The 26222-nt window shown below is 36.7% G+C and overlaps 2 protein-coding genes across 3 annotated transcripts in view; one reads left to right on the top strand and one right to left on the bottom strand.

Annotated features, from left to right (window-relative positions):
• LOC309821063 (survival motor neuron protein-like) overlaps positions 1-15258 on the top strand; it is a 46001-nt gene extending 30743 nt beyond the window's left edge. Inside the window, exons 8-10 of one of the 2 annotated variants that reach the window (XM_082652159.1) lie at positions 1471-1521; positions 9314-9339; positions 14944-15258. In XM_082652159.1, coding sequence (XP_082508285.1) covers positions 1471-1518 — 48 coding nt within the window. In that variant the 3' untranslated portion in view covers positions 1519-1521; positions 9314-9339; positions 14944-15258. The remainder of the gene's footprint in view (positions 1-1470; positions 1522-9313; positions 9340-14943) is intronic. The other variant, XM_082652160.1, reaches the window with a different exon arrangement.
• A 3330-nt stretch (positions 15259-18588) lies between these two features.
• Positions 18589-26222, bottom strand: part of NAIP (NLR family apoptosis inhibitory protein) — a gene marked incomplete at its 5' end in the record, with an annotated part of 33749 nt that continues 26115 nt past the window's right edge. The window contains 4 exons of the mRNA XM_082650540.1: positions 18589-21064; positions 23045-23209; positions 24688-24774; positions 25188-25340. Of these exons, the coding sequence (XP_082506666.1) occupies positions 20700-21064; positions 23045-23209; positions 24688-24774; positions 25188-25340 (770 nt within the window). The 3' untranslated portion in view covers positions 18589-20699. The remainder of the gene's footprint in view (positions 21065-23044; positions 23210-24687; positions 24775-25187; positions 25341-26222) is intronic.

The raw sequence follows: 26222 nt of genomic DNA, 5'->3' as shown, positions 1-26222 counted from the left end.
CTAAGTATGACCAGGAAAAACAGTAAATATTTGAGTCTTGATTTTTTTTTTTGAACTTCTAAAATATTTTTGTCTAGTGAGTACTGGTTTTTAATGGTTTTATTTTAATAAATGAGTGTGACACATTATATATTATATTTGACAGAAAATAAGATATAAGTTGGCTCAGGAACATCTTCAGACTTAGTGAAAGAAGAAAACTTTCTTAATTGCAGCCTAATAATTGTTTACTTTGGAGTCACTTTTAAAGTACATTTGAAGGCTGTAAATTTATTTTCTGATGATATTTTGTTAAAGAGAATTAATGAAATGTCTTATGTGAAACAAAATGTTCACTTCTGTATAAAATGTGTGTTCTTTTTTTTTTTAAACATCTTTATTGGAATATAATTGCTTTACAATGTTGTGTTAGTTTCTGCTGTATAACAAAGTGAATCAGCTATATGTATAATGTATCCCCATATCCCCTCCCTCTTGCGTCTCCCTCCCACCCTCCCTATCCCTTAGGTTGTCACAAAGCACCAAGCTGATCTCCCTGTGCGATGCAGCTGCTTCCCACTAGCTAGCTGTTTTACACTTGGTAGTGTATATATGTCAATGCTACTCTCTCACTTTGTCCCAGCTTACCCTTCCCCCTCCCCGTGTCTTCAAGTCCATTCTCTGTGTCTGCGTCTTTATTCCTGTCCTGCCCTTAAGTTCATCAGAACCACTTTTTCTTTTTTTTTTTTTTTTTTTTTAGATTCCTCATATATGTGTTAGCATACGGTATTTGTTTTTCTCTTTCTGACTTACTTCACTCTGTATGACAGACTCTGTGTCCATCCACCTCACTACAAATAACTCAATTTCTTTTTATGGCTGAGTAATATTACACTGTATATATGTGCCACATCTTCTTTATGCATTCATCTGTCGATGGACACTTAGGTTGCTTCCATGTCCTGGCTATTGTAAATAGTGCTGCAATGAACATTGTGGTACATGACTCTTTTTGAATTATGGTTTTCTCAGGGTGGGATTGCTGGGTCATATGGTAATTCTATTTTTAGTTTTTTAAGGAACCTCCATACTGTTCTCCATAGTGGCTGTATCAATTTACATTCCCACCAACACTGCAAGAGGGTTCCCTTTTCTCCACACCCTCTCCAGCATTTACTGTTTGTAGATTTTTTGATGATGGACATTCTGACCTATGTGAGGTGATACCTCATTGTAGTTTTGATTTGCATTTCTCTAATGATTAGTGATGTTGAACATCCTTTCATGTGTTTATTGGCAATCTATATATCTTCTTTGGAGAAATGTCTATTTAGATCTTCTGCCCATTTTTGGATTGGGTTGTTTGTTTTTTTGATATTGAGCTGCATGAGCTGCTTGTATATTTTGGAGATTAATCCTTTGTCAGTTGCTTCATTTGCAAATATTTTCTCCCGTGTTCTATGCTTCTAAATGCCTTTATTTTCCTTACAGGGTTTCAAACAAAGTCATAAAGAAAGAAGGCACTCACATTTCAATTAAGGAGTAAGTCTACCATCATTATAAAAGAGAATGTTACTTTTTTATAAATTTTGTAGTTTGTAGAAAATATATGTTTAAAAATTAAAATATTGAAAAGTAGAAAAGTTAATGTAAAACAATATTAAAGACATTTTGATGCAAAAACTATTTGATAAAAGATTGATCTAAATCCCCTCTAGAATTCTTATGATGTCAAAGTATCATCTCAGCAAATACTTGTTGGTTGGTTGTATTGAAAGGAAAACATACCTTTATAATAAAGAGATCCTTAGAATCAGAGATGAAATTTTGCGTCACTGTAATCAGGCAGTCAGACTTGCTTTTTCATTTGAGATGCAGTATGAAATACACTGTATTACCTATGAAGTGTTATGGTCAAAAAAGTTTAAGTGGAATTTAAACAAACCTTTAGGATCTACTTTCCCATTTATCAGAAATACTGGGGATAGAGCAACAAGTTAAATGACACCACAAAAGAAATGATCAGACAGGTCCAGAACGTGGCATGTTGTAGAAGATAACTGGCCTCCTTTCTTCAAAAATTCAGTGTCATGAAAGAAAAAATGACATGGAGTAGGTAACTATTCCAGATTAAAAGTGACTTGAGATATAACAGCCAAATACAATGTGGCATCCTTCATTATTCATTAGACCCTGGTTTTGAAAAGCGATTTGTAAGAGACTTGGGGGTTGAGGAAATTTGAATATAGACTGGATTTTAAATGATATTAGATAACTATTGCTAATTTTATGAGCTGTGATAAGGGTGTTGTAGTTTCTGGAAGAAGGTCTTTAAATTTGCATACTGAAGTATTTAGAAGTGAAGTGTTACAGTGTTTGTAATACATTTCTAAATGATTTAGCAAAATGTATATATGTGTGTGCATGAAGCATATATGGCTGTTATTGAATCTCAGTGGTGTTCATATGGATGTTCATTGTACTATTTTTTTCTATTTTCTGTGTGTTTGAAAAGTACATAAGAAAAGTGTTCAGTATTTTTAACTAAATTAGTAAAATCTATGTGTCTATTGTATTCCCTTTTTACATATTATTTTACACTTTTGGTCCATATTCATCCATATTTTGGTGTTTGTCATCAGTATTTTGTGCATGTGTGTGTGTATATATATCCCCACTTAATATCACATTTTTAATGTTTTTACGTATTCTTTCTATCAGCTTGTTTGCCTGTATGTTATGCCGCTCTTCCTTTAGTTCAGTAGCTTTTGGCATTCTCAATAACATTAGTAACTACCTTCTTATATGTAGTACTCGGTTCTATTCTGTCACAGCGTTAGGGTAACTTTCTGTGTTGTGACTATTTAATAAAAGGTTGTGGACATTATGATTCTTAGTGGATGTTTCCATGTTGCCTTGAAAAGCAAATTTCGAAAAACATCTTTTCAAAATCTATGCATTCCTGGGAGGGATATTTTTTAAATTATATAAATCCTCACATTTAAAAGTACAGTTACCTGTATTTCATTCTTCGATTAAAGTCAGTTTTATTCAATTGAAGTTCTTCAGCTAGGTTATTCAGCTAAGTCTAAAGAGATGAATAGAAAAACTAGGCAGGGGATGAAGTGGGCTGAAGTATTCCAGGCAGAGAATGCACAAGCTAGAAGCATTAGGGCAGTGTGTTTCAAGGCCTAAGGCTGGCCCAAATGTCATACCACTGTTATCCGTTCTCCATCCATGTAAGTTCCCCTCTTTGCATCTGTTCTCTGCTTATTTCTATTACATAGCTTTTCACAGTATAATATCTTTATTGTTTATATATCTGTCTTTCCTCTGTCATTAGAGGCAAGGCACTACATCTCATTCTTCATCATGTCTACAGTATCTGGCATGGTTTTTTGAAGTCTAGAATGGGCTTAGAGCACAGATTGGAGGGAATGTCAAAGAAGAGAGAAAATGAAGTCAAAACAGCTTGTTTTCTGGCTTTCACTATAGTAATTGTCCTTGTGGTTATGAAGAATCCTAGATGGAAAATTCCATGGTCTGTACCTATATTCAGAAGATAGGCAAATAGAAGGTGAGATGCCATAATTGAAGAGTACCTTCATTAAGGGATCAGCCAGAGATTACTTTATCTGAGTCATGTTGTAAGTTTGGCTTTTCTGTATGGTTGCCATTAACAGAAATAAACTACAGGGTTAATGGTTATGAACGTAAGTTATGTGTTGTTTGAAGCTCTTGGTGAATGGAAAACTATGAATTCAATTCAGAAATAAAATTCTGAAAGTTTAACCAGAGCAACTCCTGCTTCTGCAGAAATCCATGTTTATATACAGCAATCAGTAGAAGACATTCAGTATTCAGGTATTTCACAAAATACTTGGTGTTTTATCATTTTTGTGTATGAATTGTGGCCTTGCAAGAGGATTCAAGAACATTTTTACATCGCTCTCATTTTTTTTTCCAAATACTTTTTTTGAGGTTAATTTATATACAGTAAAATGCACAGATTGGGACTTCCCTGGTGGCGCAGTGGTTAAGAATCTGCCAGCCAATGCAGGGGACACGGGTTCAAGCCCTGGTTGGGGAAGATACCACATACTGCGGAGCAGCTAAGCCCGTGCGCCACAACTGCTGAGCCTGCGCTCTAGAGCCCTCATGCCACAACTACTGAAGCCCGCGCTCCTAGAGCCCGTGCTCCACAAGAGAAGACACCGCAATGAGAAGCCCGCGCACCGCAACGAAGAGTAGCCCCAGCTCACCTCAACTAGAGAAAAGCCTGCACGCAGCAATGAAGACCCAATGCAGCCAAAAATTAAATAAATAAATAAACTTTTTAAAAAAATGCACAGATTTAAAGTGAAGAGTTTGATCAGTTTTGAGAAGGTATACCATTGTTACTACATCAAGATAAAAGAACATTTCCCTCAGTCCAGAAGTTCCTTTGTACCCCTTTCTAGTCATTCACCACACTTACCTATCCTGGCAATCACCATTCTGACCTCTATGAACAAAGATTAGTTTTACTTAGTTTAGAACTGCAATCATACAGTATGTTCTCTTTTGCACAGGATTGTTTTAAATTATTATTACTTGTGGGTTCAGCTATTGTCCTGAGATTATATATGTAACATATTTTGAAGACACCAAGTAATATAGTTGGAGAAGCTTTTGGAGAAACTAATTTCTTTTCTTTCTTTTTTTTTTTTTATTTTTTTTAATGGAAGTATAGTTGGTTTTACAGTGTTTTAGGTGTACAGCAAAGTGATTTCAGTTATACATATACATGTATGTATACCCATTCTTTTTCAGATTCTTTTCCATTATATATTATTATAAGATATTGAATATAGTTCCCAGTGCTATACAGTAGGTCCTTGTTGTTTATCTATTTTATACGTAATAGTGTGTATCTGTTAATCCCAAATTCCAAACTTATCCCTGTTTCCCCTTTCCTTTTTGGTAACTATGTTTGTTTTCTATGTGAGTCTATTTCTATTTTGTAAATAAGTTCATTTTTTTAGATTCCACATCTAAGTGATATCATATGATGTTTGTCTTTCTCTGTCTGACTTACTTCACTCAGTATGATAATCTCTGCGTCCACCCATGTTGCTGCAAATGGCATTACTTCATTCTTTTTAATGCCTGAGTAATATTCCATTGTATATGTATATACCACATCTTCTCTATCCATTCATCTTTCAATAGACATTTAGGTTGCTTCCATGTCTTGGCTATTGTAAATAGTGCTGCTATGAACATTGGGGTGCATGTATCTTTTCAAATTAGAGTTTTCTCTAGATATATGCCCAGGAGTGGGATTACTGGATCATATGGTAGCTCTATTTTTAGTTTTTTAAGGAACCTCCATACTGTAGGAGAAAGTAATTTTCTGAGCTTCGAAGTTCTGATCCTTTCATTACTAGTTATTGTGACACATAAATTGACCTTTTATATTTTAAAATGGCATATAATTTAGGGTTGAGCTGCATTCTACTTTAAATAAAACTTGGTTTCTAGGCAGAAGAAGAAAGATGTGAAGCAGTATACCTGAATATTAATGAGTCTTTGTGTTTAGATAAATACTTCTGGTTAATCTTATTTTATATATATATATATATATATAAAAGATAGCATAGCTATCTTGTTTGATACCAGTCAGTTGTTAGTTAGGGGAGCAGGGATTTGATTTGAAATTTGTTTGCTTACAAACTTCATGTTTTTTCCAGTTAAGCTGCTGATCTGGAAAGTTGTACATTGTTTGGTAAAATTTGGACTCTGTAGTTTCCCTACTCTTGCCATTACCTGTAGGTAGAATTTTGACTTCTAGGATATGGTTCATTTTACTTTTACTGTAAAATTTATAATAAACATTTAAATTAAATTTGTAAAAAAAACAATCTTACTTTATAGAACCTGGTTTCAGTAGACTCTTAGCTCTGTGTTAGTTGGGTTTTTATTGTAAAGGAAACTAGAAACTGTCACATCATATTTTTCTTCCTTTACAAGTAATAATAGCTATATTTTTTGAATGATTACTGTGTGTTGCTAGACATTGTTATTTCATTGAATCTTTTTTTTTTTAAATAAATTTATTTATTTATTTATGGCTGTGTTGGGTCTTTGTTGCTGCTCACGGGCTTTCTCTAGTTGCAGAGAGCAGGGGCTACTCTTCATTGCAGTGCGTGGGCTTCTCATTTCAGTGACTTCTCTTGTTGCAGAGCACGGGCTCTAGGTGTGCAGGCTTCAGTAGTTGTGGCACGTGGACTCAGTCACCCCGCGGCATGTAGGATCTTCCCGGGTCAGGGATCAAGCCCATGTCCCCTGAATTGACAGGCGGATTCTTAACCACTGCACCACCAGGGCAGTCCCTCATTGAATCTTAATAGCACTCTCAAGTTAGTTACTATTATTATTCCCAAATGACTTGCTTTGGACCACATAGTAAGTGGTAGAACTCTGTGTGACTTCAGAACTCTCTCCAGCTCTCAGCCCCCCACCAACTGCTTCTGCCCGGCTCTGTGGAGTCTTGTCCTACACGTGCATAATTTAGGATTTGGGCAAGGACCTAAGTGGGAATCCTACACAGATTTTTGGGGCTCCTTCTCTTTAAGTCCCTCCTCTCTAGACCTTACCTCCTCAAATTCCATCTGCCTTATTCCAGAGCCTAGACTCCAATCCCTGTTTCTTCCCCCCACCCAGGAAGAACAGTACTCTCTACTCAGGCTCCACCTTTCATGCTGCAGTTTGGAAATTGTGTCCAGCCAAAGAGGGTGAATGCAAAGCTCACCTGTTTCCCTTTCTCAAGAATCTCACCCTGTGCTCTCTGTTGCCCAATGCCTGGAAACAGTTGCATCATAAATTGTGCCCAGTTTTATAACCTATCACAGGAAAACAAGTACACTACCAACTATTCCTCCTATTTTAAACAGACATTTTATCATTTTTTTGAATACTTGGTTGGATGGCACAATTCATTGCATCACCTTTTCATTTTGGAACAATTAATTTTCAGTTGTTGGATGATTTCTGAAAGATTAATCTGTTGTGATGGTTAAAACAAAATGTGCTAAACAATGATATTACACTCTATCTCTCAAGTACATAAGGTTCATATGTCAGATTTGAGGTTATTGGTATGTGTGTGTATGTGTGTGTGTGTGTGTGTATATATATATATATATACTTCTCTATGACAGTAGTAGGTCTATTTTGGGCTTTTTTTGTTAAACTGTAGTTCCATAGAATTATTTCTGTGAATTGTTGATTAGTTTCATGTATTGGGCCTCAGAATCTAATTACTGCTGTAGATTATCATGTGTTGTCATATTGCTTCCCCAAAAGAATAAATAGTTACTAAAGCCCTCATCCTTTACACTTATCGTAATTAGAGTATCTACTTGTTATAGTTTATTTAAATTATTTCTTTCTCCATTGTTATTCATGTTATAAAATAAAAGTTCTAAAATAGTTTGAATCAGTTTTTGAACATTATTCAGTTTATTCTTTTAATTCTTTTTTTGTGTGTGTTTTTCTTAAACTACATTGTTGTTTGTTATGTATAGCAATCTGATAGGAAAATATATTTAAATGAAAAAGTAAGATGCAGAACTGTGTGTATTTTGCTTCCTGCCATTTGTGTAAATATACATTTACATATATGCATGTGTGTGCATTGATTATCATCTCATGGCAATAGTCTAGTTACTACTGAAGAGGGACTAGAAGACACAGGGATGTGAGGGAAACTTCACAGTATACCTTTTTGTATTTTTTCTTCTTTTGTGCTGTGTACATTTACTGACAGTAAAAAAATAAATATGTAATTAAGTTAAACTTGGTAAGATATTGATATATCATCTTACTCCTTAAAATTTTTTTCTTAATTTTTTTATTGAAGTATAGTCGATTTGCAGTGTTGTGTTAATTTCTGCTATACAGCAAAGTTATACATATACATACAGTCTTTTTCTTTTATTTTCCATTATGGTCTATCATAGGATACTGAATATAGTTCCCTGTGCTATACAGTGGGACCTTGTTGTGTATCCATTCTATATATAAAAGCTTACATCTGTTAACCCCAACCTCCCATTCCATCCCTCCCCCAGCCCCTTCCCCCTTGGCAACCACCAGTCTGTTTCTATATCCGTGATTCTGTTTCTGTTTCATAGATAGGTTCATTTGTGTCATACAGGAAGTCCCCTACATATGAACCTTCAGGTTGCAAACTTTCAAAAATGTGAATGTGCCCCTCTATGCCAGCTGCTGTACTGTACTACTGTGCTTTTCAAGGTACTATACTGTAAGATTAAAAATGTTTTATTTGGGGGGACTTCCCTGGTGGCGCAGTGGTTAAGCATCTGCCTGCCAATGCAGGGGACATAGGTTCTAGCCCTGGTCCAGGAAGATCCCACATGCCGCGGAGCAACTAAGCCCATGCGCCACACCTACTGAGCCTGTGCTCTAGAGCCTGCGAGCCACAACTACTAAGCCTGCGCACCACAACTGTTGAGCCCACGTGCCACAACTACTGAAGCCTGTGTGCCTAGAGCCTGTGCTCCACAACAAGAGAAGCCACCGAAATGAGAAGCCTGCACACCACAATGAAGAGTAGCCCCCGCTTGCTGCAACTAGAGAAAGCCCACGTGCAGCAACGAAGACCCAACACAGCCATACATACATACATACATACATAAAAATATTTTTTTAAGTTTTATTTTTTGTTCTTGTTTGTTTTTTATGTATAATTTGTGTGAAAAGTATTATAAACCTATTACAGTACAGTACTATGTAGCCAATTGTGTTAGTTGGGTACCTAGGCTAACTTTGTTGGACTTACAAACAAATTGGACTTACGAACGCGCTCTTGGAACAGAGCTCATTTGTTATGCAGGGAGGGGGCTTACTGTATTTTAGATTCCACATATAAGTGATATCATATGGTATTTGTCTTTCTCTGTCTGACTTACTTCACTCAGTATGGTACTCTCTAGCTCCTTACATGTTGCTGCAAATGGCATGATTTCATTCTTTTTAATGGCTGAGTAATATTCCATTGTATATGTGTACCACATCATCTTTATCCATTCATCTGTCGATGGACATTTAGGTTGTTTCCATGTCTTGGCTATTGTGAATAGTGCTGCTGTGAGCATAGGGGTACACGTATCTTTTTGAATTATGAACTTCACGGTATACCCTTTTGTATTCTATTTTTGTGCTGTGTACATTTACTGACGATAAAAAATAAATAATATGTAGTGAAGGTACACTTGGTAAGCTATATCATCTAACTCCTTTAAACTTTTTTATTTTTCCATTTTTATAGGTAATTCGTATAGTGTTTTATAATAGGTAAGTACTCTTTCCTCGGTATTTCTTGGAGAACGCTTCATATCAGTATGTAAAACTGTCTTGTTTTAAACATATGCAAGATATTCTTATATACAGATGTGTACCATACTTATTTGATTGAACTCTTACGGATGGAAGTTTAGGTTGCTTCCAGTTGTTTGCTATTTAATACTATAGTCAGTGTTCTTTTACATAATTCTTTTTGTAGATGTCTGAATACATCCTTAAGATTATCTAAATAGATTGCATTAGAATCAAGAATTAGATTATAGAATTAGAACTCCTGGATTGAAGAAGATACACATTTATAATTTTAAAAGATTTTTGCCAAATTGCTCTCAGTAGAGATTGTATTAATTTCCATTTCCACCAACATTGTATGAGAGTCTCTGTTTCCCACAGTCTGGCCAATAATTTTTTTTTTTTTTTTTTTTTTGCGGTACGCGGGCCTCTCACTGTTGTGGCCTCTCCCGTTGCGGAGCACAGGCTCCAGACGCGCAGGCTCAGCGGCCATGGCTCACGGGCCTAGCCGCTCTGCGGCATGTGGGATCTTCCCGGACCGGGGCACGAACCCGTGTCCCCTGCATCGGCAGGCGGACTCTCAACCACTGCACCACCAGGGAAGCCCTAGCCAATAATTTATCAGACCTTTGGATATTTCTCAGTCTAGTAGTTGGAAATGATTGTCTCATTGTATTTATAATTTATTTATCTTATTATTGTGAAGTTCAGCACCTTTTCTTGTGTTTAAGAGAACTGTGTATCTTTTCTTATCTGAAAACTTTAGAAACATCACCGTTGCCTACTTTTCAGCTGGGATGTGTGCTTTTCCTTTTTGATTTGCAAGAATTCTTTGTGCTATGAGTTACAAATACTTTTTTCCTAGCTTGTCATTTCTTTTGACCTTGCTTATGGTTGTAGTGGTTGTTGTCATTTTGACAGAAATATTTGCTTTTTATGTAGTCATAGTGTTTAATTTTCATATAGTCAGAATCATCCTGCCTTTTCAGGCTTTTCTTCTAATGCTTCTACTGTTTAATTTTTTTCCTGTATCTATATGGTAATTTTTCCATTATCATTTTAGATATTTGTGCTTACTTTCTCTTTTCAACTTTTGCTTATAAAATTTTATATACAGATGTCCTCATTATTCATAGATTCTATATTTGCAAATTTGCTAGCTTGCTAAAATTTATCTGTAATCCCGAAGTCATTATTTGTGGAGCCTTCACCATCATTCATGGACACATGCAGAGGGTGAAAAATTTGAGTCACCTGACAGACATTTTCAGCTGAGATAAAGCTGAAAATGTAGTGCTCTGTTTTCTTTTTTCAGCTTTCGTACTATAAACAAAGGTCATTTTCACAATCTATTTAGTTCTACATTTTTCTGTCTTTTGCGCCTTTTGACTTCACTCTTTAAAATAGCCCCCAAGTATTGTGCTGTAGTGATATCTAATGTTCCCAAGTGCAAGAAGGCTGTGATGTGCCTTACAAGGAGAATACATGTGTTAGATGTGTTCAGGCATGAGTTGTAGTGCTGTTGGCCATGAGTTAAGTGTTGTTGAATCAACAATATATATGAAATAGTGTGTCTTGCAACAGTAACACGCATAAGGTTATGTACTGATCAGCTGGTAATGTGACCAGAGGTTTGCAGGAACCTAGCCCTGTGTTTCTTCTAGGAGTAATGGCTCAGTATTCACAAATTCATTGTTTGTAGTGACTTTTAAAAACATAACTGCCATGAATAATGAGAATTGACTCTATGTAATTTCAAGTCATTTTACAGTTTACAGAGTAAAGAGATAGTGAAAATAACTTTGTTAGCAATTTCAATGAGAATTTAAATACAGCAAACCCCAATTTTTTTTTAACATCTTTATTGGAGAATAATTGCTTTACAATGGTGTGTTAGTTTCTGCTTTATAACAAAGGGATCAGTTGTACATACACATATGTTCCCATATCTCTTCCCTCTTGCATCTCCCTCCCTCCCACCCTCCCTATCCCACCCCTCCAGGCGGTCACAAAGCACCGAGCTGATCTCCCTGTGCTATGTGGCTGCTTCCCACTAGCTACCTATTTTACATTTGGTAGTGTATATATGTCCATGCCACTCTCTCACTTTGTCACAGCTTACCCTTCCCCCTCCCCATATCCTCAAGTCCATTCTCTAGTAGGTCTCTAAGGAAAAAAAAAAATGTCATGAAGAACCTAGGGGTAAGATGGGAATAAAGAAACCCCAATTTTTATTATGTATTTTCCTAGTATTGAATGTTTATATATATCTCCAAATCAGATAATATTCTTTGAATGCAACTAACTGTTCATTGGCTGTTATGCATGAACCTGAAATATATTTATCTTATAAATACTGACTCTAATAAATTTCTTTTTTTTTGAAATTTTGAATTTTATTTTATTTATTTTTTATACAGCAGGTTCTTATTAGTCATCTATTTTATACACATCAGTGTATACATGTCCCAATCGCCCAATTCATCACACCACCACCACCACCCCCCCCGTGGCTTTTCCCCCATGGTGTCCATACGTTTGTTCTCTACATCTGTGTCTCTATTTCTGCCCTGCAAACTGGTTCATCTGTACCATTTTTCTAGGTTCCATATATATGCGTTAATATACGATATTTGTTTTTCTCTTTCTGACTTACTTCATTCTATATGACAGTCTCTACATCCATCCACGACTGACTCTAAATTTTAAATGCACCTCTGCTATGTTCTAGCTTTTTACCTTGATTCTTCATGCACTTGGTTCGTCAAAACAGTACTTCTGAAAGCTTCTATTTGTTGGATAGACAGATGATAGCTATCCTCTGTGTTGCCTAATAGCAAAACATTTCTTTTTTTTTATAGATACTAGTTAGAATGATCTTATTGTTTTTCATTTCTACATATTTATTACCTTCCAATTACTTTGTATACACATCTGTCTTCCATATCTGTCCACAAACTGTAAGTAAATTTTAGTGTACAAGCATTATAAAAGTTGAAAGAATATTGTCACATGTCCTTGTAGCAAAATGGGATGGTTCAGGTTTTTAATCATAAAATATTATATAATGAAGTCCTTCCTGTTGAAGGACTAACTAAATGATACTACCATATTTTCTTTTTTGTCCTGAGAAATATATCAGTTCCTTTATTTACAAAACAGAAACAGACTCACAGACTTAGAGAATGAACTTACGGTTACCAGGTGGGGAGGGTGGGGGAAACAGATAGTTAGGGAGCTTGGGATTGACATGTACACACTGCTGTATTTAAAATAGATAACCAACAAGGACTTACTGTGTAGCATAGGGAACTCTGCTCAGTATTATGTAACAACCTAGATGGGAAAAGAATTTGAAAAAGAGTAGATACATGTATATGTATAACTGAGTCACTTTGCTGTACACCTGAAACTATCACAACATTATTAATCAACTATACTCCAATATAAAATTAAAAGTTTAAAAAAAAAGAAGTATATCATTTCTTGAGTTTGGGAAAATTCACCTAAGTAGAATATGTCATCTGAAGACTCATCATCTGAGACTTTACTTATATGAACAATTTCACCATTATTAGTCCAGAATAAAGATCAAAATTTTTTTCTTAAAGGGTTAGATAGTAAATATGTTAGGCCATAGTTTTCCAGCCGCTGGCCTAGATGTTACTCTCTATCCCGTTACATTCATCTTCTAATTGCTTTAATAATTTTGAAATGACTTTCTCTGTCAATTTTGTTCTCTTTGCTATTATGGACAGAAAATGAAAAAGTCTGAATTCTCAACTGTGTTCAGGGAAAGCTTTAAAAAAAAAAAGACTACAAGGATTGTATCTCCATACTTCCATTAAAACTTCTTGAAAGATAATCCAGTACTTTGGACAACAGAATAAGAAAACTGAAGGATGGTGTAATAGTGGTGCTTTATTTCACTACTAATGATTTATTTCATCATCATTTTAGGTGATTCCATCCTTTCACGTCCTTATTTTAGTCTTTTTTTTTTTCTTATGCATAGCTAGAGGTCGCTGGTGAATGTATTATCTACTGCTACGTAACAAATTACCCTAAAATTTAGCACCTTAAAACAGCAAATATTTATTTATCTTTAGTTTCTGTGGGTCAGGAATGCGGGGCAGCTGAGGTGGGTGGTTCTCCTAAGGCTGCAAATCAGGTCGTCAGCCTCAAGGCAATAGTCATCTCACAGTTCTACTGGGGCTGGAGGATCTGCTTCAGGCTCACCCAGATGGTTGTTAAGAGGCTCTCTTGCTACCTGGCGTTCTCCATAGGCAGCCTGAGAGTCCTCACAAACTGATAGCTGGCTTCTCCAAAGTGGGCGATCCAGTACAGAATGAGCAACACCACACGTACTTTTATAACTTAGTCTCTGAATCACACACCATCACTTCCACCTTTTTCTATCCTTTTGACGTAAGTGCAACCCACGGCCAACTGGAGGGGATTAGACAAGGGCAGGAATCACTGGGGACCATCTTGAAGACTGGCTACCACAATGAGTTAAAATAAAATATATCCTGGGATGAAGAGTAACAAAATGTTTCAAGATAAGTAAAAGTAAAGTGATAGTAAAAGTGATAGTAGAAGTAAGTGATAGTAAAATCACTAAGATTCTGTATTGTAGATTTATAAAAGAGTCCAGTAGAGTTACAGCATAATTGCAAGATAGGAGTTTTGTTTATTTTTTTTAATAAATTTTCTCTTTGTTCTTTGGCAGACCTCTAAGAGTGAGTTGTGAATGTAAGGACAAATAGTTAGAACTGATCGAATAAGAAACTCAAAAATTGGGAATTCCCTGGTGGTCCAGTGGTTAGGACTCGGTGCTTTCACTTCCATGGCCCAGGTTCAATCCCTGGTTGGGGAACTAAGATCCAAAAAAAACTCAAAAATTAAAATTGGGTTCATTGGGCCCAGATGATATACTCGGGATTAATTTCCACTTTCTGCTTTCCTTAGAAGTTTTAAAAAATTTTCTTCCTATCTGTTGTTTATTAAAATGGATATTTCAGGACCATAAATTTTTCTCTGACAATTTAGTTGTATTCTGTAGAATTCTTATTTTCTAGATATTCCAAATTTCAAAATTTTGTTTTTAACTCTAGAAATGTTTTAATTTCAGGTTAATTTCAATTAATTTCAGTTAATTAATTTTTAGGTTAATTTTACTTTCAGTTAGGTTTAATTTCTAGTTTTATTGTATTGTAGTTATAGAATGTTGTTTTGTATTGTTCTAATTACTATTTTTTAAACACATAATTTTGATCATTGTTTTTAATATGTTTTAAATTCTGTTAGGACAGATCAAATACCAGTGCTCCTTAAGAATTTTTTTAAAAAATACTCTTGCCCATTTATTCCTTCAAATGAATTTCACAATTAATTTGCCTAAATATCTAACTATCCCATAAAGATTGAAATTAGTATTGTTTTTTACACTAGCATATTTTTATTCTAATTTTATTTACCATGATGCATGTGTTGCTTTATGTTTTCTTCTTTATGATTTTATAAGAAAATAGATTTTTAAATTTCATAATTGTATGTAGACTTTTTATCTTTCGGATTCAGGTGCAGCTCTCTCCCAAGGAGGATGGTATATTGATGTGCCCTGGTCGATGTGAACAGAAGTTTCATCATTTTCTTCATGAACACTTGGATGGGTGCATGTCATCATTTCCCCTTGTTGCATGTGACTCATGCTTAAATAACCAGTTAGCTATTTTGAGGCAATAATCAGTTTGAATAACTGAACAATGGAAATATGAGTGATTAAAAGAAATTCAAGGTCACAATGCAGAAAGTCAATCTGTCAAAATCACAACTGAACCCATTTGTATATTGTAACTTTCTTAGTAAGTATGTTAAGATTTTTATCAATGCCTTTAAAAATAAATAACTTTTTTTTTTTTAAACCTTGACTATCTGAATATTTTTCTTTGGAATATATACGGTAGGTTGGAGTCTGTCTAAAGATTTAGAGAAAACTACTCAGGCTTATTCGGGTAAAGGGTAATATTGTAAAGATACAACCAATTGTAAAACAATGTTGCTGGTGATCCAAGGTTAGGGAACAAAGCCTAGCTGAAGCTGAATGTCAGAGGACTGGACCTGGCCAGTCAGGAACCAAGGCTGTGTTCTGTTGCTTGGATGTCATATTGTCATTCTCCTCCTGCACCTTTTCTTATCTGTCTGCCTCTCTTCTAGCCTCCTCCACACCCTCCTCATGCACACTGCCTAACAGGATTGCCCAGGCCATTCTCTCTTCATCATTACCTTGCAGTTCCATCTACCATCCATTTGACTATATCTGTGTCTCTCGGTTCAGATTCTCTGGAGAGGTAGAACATAGTACTGTTTTAGTTTAGTCTAAAGGATTGGTGTTCACATGCCTGAGATTCTCCCTAGTCCATTTAGCTGTGGGAGAAGATGCTAATATGTAAGTGTTATTTCTTTCAGAGGTTTTGCTTGGGTAAACTGCATGTGCCTAGCATATTAGTAGCTGCCCAGTATTTTTTGAGTAAATAAGTGAATATTCAAGTGCCTGGTAAGTAAGCTTCGCAGAATGGAATGTTCTATGGATTAAGCTTTTTTGTACAGGTAAGTAGAGTTTTATCATTTTTCATGACAATTAGCTAATATTTTATATTAATTGCCTAAAATATGCCAGGTTAAATTTAGTTATGAAGGTAGCTTATTTGCTTTCTAAGGTTTTTGGATGTTACCTCCCTTAATATTTTACCTAATACAGTTGGAGAGTAGTTGTAGGTTCAGGAAAGTCATTCATTTCAGCAAATATTTATTCACCTTTGTGTTAGGCACTGTTCTAGGTGCTTGGGAACAAAACAGATGAAAGTTCCTGCCTAGAGTGGTGGGAACTAGCTAGTAAACAAGTGAAATTTATAAGGTGGCATGTAGTGATTCATGTCGCAGAGAAAAGGGAAACAGGAAAGGGAGCTGGCAGAGTGGGATTGGAAGCAGGGATGCTTTTTAAAAAAAGAACAGGGAACTCCTAATTGAGGTGACATTTGAGCAGAGATCTGCAGAAAATGAGAGCCATTCACATAAGTGAAGAACCTCCCAAGCAAAGAAAATGACAGGTGCAAAGGTCCTAAGACAAGAGTGTGTTTAGCATGTTCAGGGAACAGCAAAGAAACCAGCTTGGCTGGAGTGGAAATGAGCAAGGAGGAGAGATTAAGGTCATATGTAGGCCATTGCAAGGTCTTCAGCGTTTCTTGGGAATCCATTGGAACGTTTTGAACCAAAGGTGTTGCATGATCGGATGCATAAAAAGAGGCTTCTGGGGGGAATTCCCTGGGGGTCCAGTGGTTAGGACTCTGGGCTTCCACTGCAGGGAGCACAGGTTTGATCCCTAGTCGGGGAACTAAGATCCCACATGCTGAGCAGCGTGGCCCCCCAAAATAATAATTTAAACAAAAAAGAGGCTTCTGACTGCTTTGTTGAAAATAAACCATAAGTTTCAAGGGAGAGAGAGCAGGCCGAGTAGGGCTTGGATCTGAGTGTGTTTTCCAAGTGGAGCTCAGGATTTGCCAGTAGGTTCCATGTGGAGTATGAAAGAAAGGAGTCAAGAATGACCCCCAAGGTTTTTGGCCTGAGCAAGTGGGAGAATAAAGTAATGAGATGGGGACTTCCCTGGTGGCGCAGTAGTTAAGAATCCACCTGCCAATGCAGGGGACACAGGTTCGAGCCCTGGTCCGGGAAGATCCCACATGCCATGGAGCCACTAAGCCCGTGAGCCACAACTACTAAGCCTGCATGCCTAGAGCCTGTGCTCCGCAACAAGAGAGGCCACCACAATGAGAAGCCCACACACTGCAATGAAGACCCAACACAGCCAAAAATAAATATGCTTATATAAAGTAATGAGATGGAGAAGTCTGCATAAAGAGTACTTGTGTAGAAAGGAAGGAGGAGTTGGGTTTGGACCTGTGTAGTCTGAGGAGTTGGATATGAGTAAAGTGTTCAAAGGAGAGACCTGGGATAAAGATGAAATTTTAGAAGTTAGCATAGACCTAGAATTTAAAGCCGTTCATCAGGATGAGATAGCCGAGGAAGTGCATATAAATAGAGATGTCAGAGGAGAACTCTGGGGTACTCCCAATGTTTAGAGATCTGATGCGAGAAGCAGTAAAAGAGACTGAGATGGAGCTCTCAATTAGGAGGAAACCCAGAGTGATGCCCTGGAAGCCAAATGGAGAAAGTGTTTCGAGGAGTGCTGGGCCATATCAGAGCTACCAATAGGTCAGATGCTGCTAGCAAGTCACATAGGATGAGGACAAAGAAGTATTTGTTGAATTTAGCAGTGACCCTCATAAGGGCTGTTTTGGTGCAATGGAGGAGGTGGTAGAGAATGGAAAAGAACAGATGAAGACAGCACATGTAAACAACTCTTTCAAGAATCTTTGTATTTCTGAATTTTTGTTATATTTGGGTATTAGTGAAATTATATTTGACATAACTTTAGAATTTTTTGTGAATCTTGGTTGTATATATGTGTATGTGTAAATTTTTTAATGTAAGATTTCTTACTGTGGGTCATGGTGAAAAAAGGGTTTAAAAAATATGGGATTAGAACAAGAAGGTGAAGAGAATGTTTAGAAAAGAGGTAAAGGATATGGGAGATGTTACTCATGTGAGCACAGGGGAAGGATTTAGGGAGTTGGAGAAGGTTGGGATATGTGAACAGAAAGGGAGAAGTTTTGAAACATAAGGATGAGTGTCAGGGCAATGAGGGATGACCTAGGAGTCCTGTGGAAATTGATGTATACTGGAATAAAGGGCATAGTGACCTTATGATCCAGAAATAATCCATTCTCTGTAAAGGGCCAGGGTAAATTAGTTCAGCTTTGTGGGCCTCTAAAAATGTAAAAAAAAACATGCTTAGCTTATAGGCTGTGGTCATACTTTGCTGCCCCCTGCTTTTTTTGGGGGGGGGCATGCCACATGGCTTATGGGATCTTAGTTCCCAGACCAGGGATTGAACCCAGGCCCTCAGCAGTGAAAGTGCAGAGACCTAAACTCTGGACCACCAGGGAATTCCCACTGCCCCCTGCTTTATACTAGAAGCCCTTGGCAGAAGCTCTGGACAAATAATTTGCATGGAGTTCTGTTATTTTTTTAAGTATTTTTAATAGTACATGTATACGGTACAGAATTCAGATGATTATATGCAGGATAAAGTAAACCTCCCTACCATGTCCACTAGCTATCCTGCTCCCCTCCCTGGAATCTATCATCATTTACAGTTTCTTAGTTAAGAAGTTTTCTATGTATGAACATGCATGTACATATATGCTCTCAGTCAATCTTAAATTTAACTAGATTCATTTTCCTTGAGGTTTGAACTATGAAATGTAATACTTGTACCACTTATGACGTTATTGCCTTCATATCCAAATCCAGCCTTCACTGCCTACTCTGCAGTAATGAATCTGGACCCTGTAACTACCCCTCCCTTGTCAGCAGGTACAGTGTAAAGCTTCGTCAGTAGAGGGCGCTGGTGAGACACAGGAGGGGCAAGGGACTACTTTTCTTGTGTCCAGTGTGCCTCTCTAGCAGACACCTGCAGCACATGGTTTCTGCAGCCTTGTGCAGTGCCTGCCTTCAGCAGTGGCCAGCAGCACTCAGCAGCCCCACGTGGATGGCTTTCCCTGGCACCCCCAAAACACTTTCTAAGCAAAGTGCTCCAAGCTTATACCTTCTTGGGCTGCACCTCTTTAATTAAGCCAACCTCTCTGTTGTCCATGGCTGTGCCTTCTCTGTCAAAGTCTAGATCTCAGCTCTGGGGTACTTTCTTTGGGTGCTGTCTCTCAGCCTAGCATGAAGAGCCATAAGCTCTTTCCTGTACCTGCTTAGAGTTCTCAGTTTCATAATCAATCCTCATTACTCCAGTTTCCTGTTACAGTGAATAACTCTTTATAGTAAACTTTCCCCAAATTACTGTGTGGTTTCTATCTCCTGATTGGACTCTGATACAAAACGTAAAACCTTTCTGATTAGAAAAGCATTAGATACAAAATCAGACAAGAAGATAATCCATCTCCTAGATTACCTTCTAGTAATCTCACCCTCCAGAGCAACTATTAATGTTGTAATGCTAAACTAGTTTTATGCTTTATTTTAAATATAAAAATAAAAACAGCTACTTGTAAAACAGAAAGCAGTACAAAAAGGACGAAAGTAAAAAATAATACCTTCCTGTCCCCTTTCTACCCACTTAAAATAGTTACCACTGTTAACATTTCCTTGTGTATTCTTCCAGAAATTCTTAATGCATCTAGAAACATGAGAGTATAGTTTTTAAACAAATGGAATCATACCATATATACCGTCCCTGTGTTTCATGGTAAAAATGAAAATTAAGGTAAAAGAATGGTTGTTTTCCAACTTATACTAGCATTATGAATTTGGATTGGCCTTCTAACCATTCAGGAAACTCCGTTGATTAACTGGTAGGAATGAAATTTTGGACACAGGCACAGATGTAGACAGTCACATCAAATGTAATACCTTGAACATTATGAAGTCACTGACAAAATATGTTCTCCCTGAGCAAAGTGGATTCATAAGAAAATTTTAAGGCCATTATAAATGCATATGTTGGACTCTTAAACATGTGGTTATCTAAAAAAACACTGATACTCAAGATTCTTGAAAACACAGATTTAGCTAATTTCCAATAATGCTAAATTCTATTCTACACTTTTTTGCTGTTACAATAAGCATTGAATCAAAAGCCTCTAGAATACAAGCATTTTCCCTAAATCCTATTTCTTCATATCCAACACAGTTGGTAAAGGGAAGGTATAAGTAAACCTTACTATACCAAAGTTAATTAAATGTACAAAACAGACCCTACAAGGATTAAGGAATATCTCTTGTTTCACCTATGTGTGAAAGTGATTCAGTCCTTAAGTTAGCCATTTTCTAATAACTTGAATACTCCTTTCATATTGTGGCTTTAAGATAGATTGGTACACCTCTCCCTACCCCCTTCTCTGTGGCTTTGTTACTGTTTACCATAGTTAGCCTGAAAGCCTGATGCTGACCCTGGGTAATGAAGAGTTAGATGCGTAAACTTGATTAAAGGTCTGATCTTCGGTTGGGGAGGATCATTAGGGACATCAGAGTTACTGGTCATAAACTGTTCCTTAAGCTCAGTAATGGGTAAGCAGGTGTCTGGTTTTTTTATTACATGCCATGCATTTTATTCTTTTGTATGCAGTATTTAATAAGTTTTTGGATAATTAGGTTTTTTAAATTGTTGACAAAAATATTCTTGATTTAGCAGTTTTTAGCTAAATCTTCTATTTCTGAATGATTGGAGAGAATGGCAGTACCCATTTCCAGTGAAGAGTGAAGTGTTTAGATAGAGGATGCCTTTCTATCACGGCATTAAGCAGTGTGATGTCTTCTGCATCCAGGAGCCAACTTAACATGTTAAGTCTAGTGAGTCTTGGCAGTCGTAACACACATTGACTCAAAGACTTGACTGTTATGGCCTGAGCTTTGATACATTCTTTGAAATGCCTGGAAATTGTTAACTCTTGCAAGTTGGGCATGTTGTCCAGTGTTTGAAAGAAGTTTCTGTATCCTTCCTCTGTAATCTTGTGGTTGATTGAAAGATTAAGATTCTTGAGTTTCTGGAAACCTCCATTGATTGCTACCTTGGCTATAAATATAAAAGCAAAATATTTATGAAAACAGAATAATAAGGACTTCTATTTCAATACTGGTAGACTAGGTTATTTGAACCAACCTCTTCTACCACCATCACTTAAAGTAGAAAATGCCCAATTTTAATAAAGATATATAAATTTAACAATAAGTATATTAGATAGATTTACTTCTAATTGGAGTATTAAAGATTAATAAATTACATTTAAAAAAACCAAACTGGGGCTTCCCTGGTGGCGCAGTGATTGAGAGTCCGCCTGCCGATGCAGGGGACACGGGTTCGTGCCCTGGTCCAGGAAGATCCCACATGCCGTGGAGTGCCTGGGCCCGTGAGCCGTGGCCGCTGGGCCTGCGCGTCCGGAGCCTGTGCTCCGCAGCAGGAGAAGCCACAACAGTGAGAGGCCCGCATACCACAAAAAAAACAAAAAACAAAAAACTATATTTTTACAACAGACACACTTTAAATATAACGACATAGAAAGATTAAAAGTAAAAGGGGGAAAAAAAGGAAAAAGTAAAAGGGATACATCTCTAAATAACTGGTGTGGCAAAAAAATGACAACTGAAGTTAGAAAACATTTTGAACTGAATGAGAATAAAAATATGACACTAAAACTTGTGAGAGGGAGCTAAAGCCAAAGTTAGTGCTGTAACTATCCATCTCAGAAAATTAGGATATCAAAAAAAAGAAAGAAAGAAAGAAAGTAGGACAAGAAAAGCAAATTATATCCAAGGAAAGTAGCAGGGGATAATAGAGGTAAAAGCAGAATAAATGAAAAACGTGTAGAGAAAAAAAAATTTAATACAATTGAAAAACCAACCAGGTAAAAAAAAAAAAAGTATTGAATATATCAGGAATGAAAAGGGGACTATCAATCACCATAGGTCATACAGATATTTTTAAAATTATAAATATTATGAGCAATTTTAGAAAAGTTTTTAAATCCTTAGAAAAATGTAACTTGCCCAAACTGCACCAATGATAACACAAACGTATACCAATAGAAAACCCACAATGAGGTATCGCAACAGATTCATCAGAATGGCTAAAGTTTAAAGGTCTGACAATACCAAGCAGTAGCCAGAATGTGAAACAACTGCTGGTAGGAATGTAAGTTGGTACAACTATGGAAAACAGAATATTTACCAAATGACTCAAAGTCCGCCCTAGAAATACCTCCATATATGCATCAACAGTCACGTACAAAATGTTCATAGCAGCATTATTCATAGTAGCCAACTCATATCCAGTTGAATGGATAAATAAATTGGCGTATGTATAGTCATACATGGGACAATATACAGCAATGAAAATCAGTGAACTCTATAGTCAAACGTATCAGTATGAATCAGTATCACAAGTATGTTGAGCCCGAAGAGGCAGACACAATAGTACATACTGTGGAGGATCCCATGACATATATTTTTAAAACAGGTAAAACTATGGTGAAAGAAAGCAGTATGGTGGTCACCTTTGGGAAGGAGGGGAATGCAGTGTCAGAAGGGACACAAAGGCGGCTTCTGGGATGTAATATTCTATATTGTAACCTAATGAGTAATTGTTACACAAGTATGAGTAACAAGATTTAAGTATGTTCACTTGAAAACTCATTGAGCTGTACACTTAACGATTTTGTACTTTTCTTTACGTGTATTAATTTTCTATTTTAAAAAAAGTACTATAAAAAGGAGTACATGGTGGGTATGTGGCCAGGTGTCTGAGACACTAGGTGTTAAGAATGGACTTGAGGGCTTGTGTAGTCTCAAGTGGGAGGCTATCTTTTACTTCTAAATCTGACCAGAATGAACCAAAATCCATAGAACATTAGAGGGAACAATATGATAGCAAAAATGAGGAAGTGGGTTGAACATTTTTAGGGGGACGAATGTTTTTGTAGACATTTTGCAGCAGAAAGCTTGAGTAATACCACTGGCTTTCATGTGAGCTGAAAGAGTTTATCTGAGGGTATCTCACCAATTTCCACCACACTGTCATCATCCAAAGTCTGGAAAAATGAGAGAATGCGGAGACATTGAAGATGCTGACATTGCTGGATGATCAGTTTGGCCACTTGATGAATCCCATCCCCAGTAGGAAGGATCAATTCTTCCAGGTTATTTAGAGAACCTAAAGTGTAGGCTATCAGAAGATATTAAAAAGCTATTCTCTGTACTGTGTTCCCAAACAATTGTAATTGAAAGTCTCAAAATCATGCACATTCTACGAGTCCCCATGTAGCATAGAAGCTATTCCTCTTTCTCTCCAAGAAAGGGGTCAGCCTACACCTTGACCTTCATTGCTACCTCTAGACAACCATTCCTCCACCCTTCCCCAACCAGTCTCTCCTGTACTGAAGTCCAAAAGGCCTATCACATCTCCATTTCCTTTTTTGTTGGCTGCACCACACAGCTTGCAGTTCCCCAACCTGGGATTGAACCTGGGCCTGCGGCTGTGAAAGAGTGGAGTCCTAACCACTGGACCACCAGGGAATTCCCATCCATTTCCTCTTTTATTTAGACTGAAGCTTCTACTGGCTCCAGGAAACTCTTCCTAGCTCCTCAATGCCTTCAGCCCCCTTCCTTTCTGTCCTGGTATCATCCTTAGTGAGTTCTGCCTCTTCCTCCTAGAACTAAATCCTCACAATCCACCACTCTCATAACTTTTCACTTTGATCCCTCCTTAGCATGGCTTCGCTTGTTGCAGAGCATGGGCTCTTGTAGCACGGGCTTCAGTAGTTGTGGCTCGCGGGCTTTAGAGCACAGGCTCAGTAGTTGTGGTGCACGGGCTTAGTTGCTCCGCGGCATGTGGGATCTTCCCGGACCAGGGCTCGAACCTGTGTCCCCTGAATTGGCAGGCAGATTCTTAAGCACTGCGCCACCAGGGAAGTCCCCATTTTTGTTGAAATAAATTCTTAATTTTTAATATGCTTCAGTTTATCTTTTAAGACCTGTTAGAATTTTTTTCCAGAGCATACATTGCTTTTGTAATCATAAAAAAATAAGTTGAAAAAGTAATCTCTATAGTTATCATTTTGTTAAATCTAGGTTTTCATATACTGAGTTTTCATAACCTTAAAAGATAGTTTCACCTATATTCTAGAAACCTTTGAAACAACAGGTATTTAACTTGTCTGGAATGGATACCTGGCAATGAAATTGCATGGTGCTGGGACTTCTCTGGTGACCCAGTGGCTAAGACTCTGTGCTCCCAATGCAGGGCACCCAGGTTCGATCCCTGGTCAGGGAACTGGATCCCAAGGCCGCAACTAAAGATCCCGCATGCTGCAACTAAAAGATCCAATCCCGCACGTGGCAACGAAGATCCCGCATGCCATAACTAAGACCCAGTGCAGACAAATAAATAAATAAATAAGAAATTGCATAGTGCTGTAACAAACAAATCTGTATTCAAAGAAATGAGTCACTCTGAGAACATTTCTTTGAAAGACATCAAGTGAGATCAAGGCATTTGGAGGGTAAAAGCTGAGCAGCACTGTCCCTCCTAATGAGCAAGGGCAGCTAATACATGTTGTAATTTGTTATAGCTAATGCAAAATAGGAGGATTTTATGGGGGAAAGAATAAAGAGCAAGCTTTAGGCACTGTTTTATAAACATACCAAATTTTTCAGCTGTTTCCTTATCAGGAATATATTGGTGCTCAAGATTTAATATCTTCAGAGAAATAAAATTTGGTAAAACAATGACTATAAAAGGGGAAAGAAAAATTTAGTTATGTCAGCTACATTTCTTACACCAAAAAATAATGTGTTTAAAGAGTATTTTAAAAGTGATAGAAATTAATATAATAATTCAGAATATAATAATTCAGATTGTTTAAAGAGTATTTTAAAAGTGATAGAAATTAATATAATAATTCAGATTGAATTAATTAGTATGACAAGTTAACACAAATCTTTGCTCAGGAAACAATTCTCATAACTAGAAATGTTTAAACATCTAGAAACAAATATACCTTACTTGAAAATTCATTTAAGATCAGATATTTATTGCAATAGTTTTGTTCTTTGACATCAATTGCATTTTTAAAATCTGGCTGTTAAAAAATGACTGTCCACAGAAGCATCTTAAACCAAAATTTTACAATTTTAGCTCTTACCAAATGGGGCGGCTTTAAAAAATGGTCCAGTAAGCTTAATTTCTTCAAGTTTCTTGCAGGAAGCAAGTACAGTCATGAGAGACTCAAGATCCGAAAAGAAATTACATTGCAGATGGAAAACACGAAGGTTTGGAGAATTCTGAATTAATTTGACTGTAAAATATCAAATTTAAGGCATCAGAGATTGGAAATTTCTATCAGAATTAGTCATTTAATTTATTAACTTGTTTCAACAATAGTGAATTAAAATAAAGCATCATGATGTAATGAATTGGGCTTAGGTTCAGGGTCTGTGACTAACTGATGAGCTACGTGAACCGTCGTTACTGACCCTCTCTGGGGAATCAGTTTTCTCCTCTATATAGTAATGGCATTGACTCAGCTAAAACCTTCAGCTTTAACATCCTAATGTCTCTAAGTTTGCACATGATGTTTACACTATAGAAACACTATGCAAAGAAACATAAAGGCAGTGACAACTCTGAAGCAAAACTTAAATTTGAAAAAATTGCTGAACAATATAAGAAAACTACTACTTCCAGCTTCAGCTACAATTTTTTTTGCACGCAGCTCTGCATGTCAGTTCAGTAGAGATTTACCTTTTTTTAGTCTTTAGTCTTTACTAAACTAAGGAACTGATGATACCTAAGTCATTTTGCTAAATGATATATTTAAGAAAGATAGCTGTACAGGTTGTTCATCAACCATGAGAATGGTTGATGAAATATATTTATAAAGGCTGATGAGAAACAGGGAAAGGCTTCTGATTACTACCAATCATCAGATTTCCTTCCTTCTTATCTGGCAGATTTCTAAGTTGCAATGTAAGAGCAACTTAAACAAAAACAAAATAAAAGAACTCTACAAACTATTTTTGGAGAGGCAGTACATTCCACTGGTTAAGAGCTCAGACTTAAAAGTCAAAATTCCTGTGTTTAATTGCAAATTTACTATTTCCTTATCTGGGTGACCTTGAGCAAATTATCAATACTTAACCTCTATAACTCCATTTCCCCAACTGTAAAAATTAGAATA

The sequence above is a fragment of the Grampus griseus genome (assembly GCF_964374135.1).
Source record: "Grampus griseus genome assembly, chromosome: 3".
Taxonomy (NCBI): Eukaryota; Metazoa; Chordata; class Mammalia; order Artiodactyla; family Delphinidae; genus Grampus; species Grampus griseus.
This window is presented reverse-complemented; position numbering and strand designations above follow the sequence as displayed.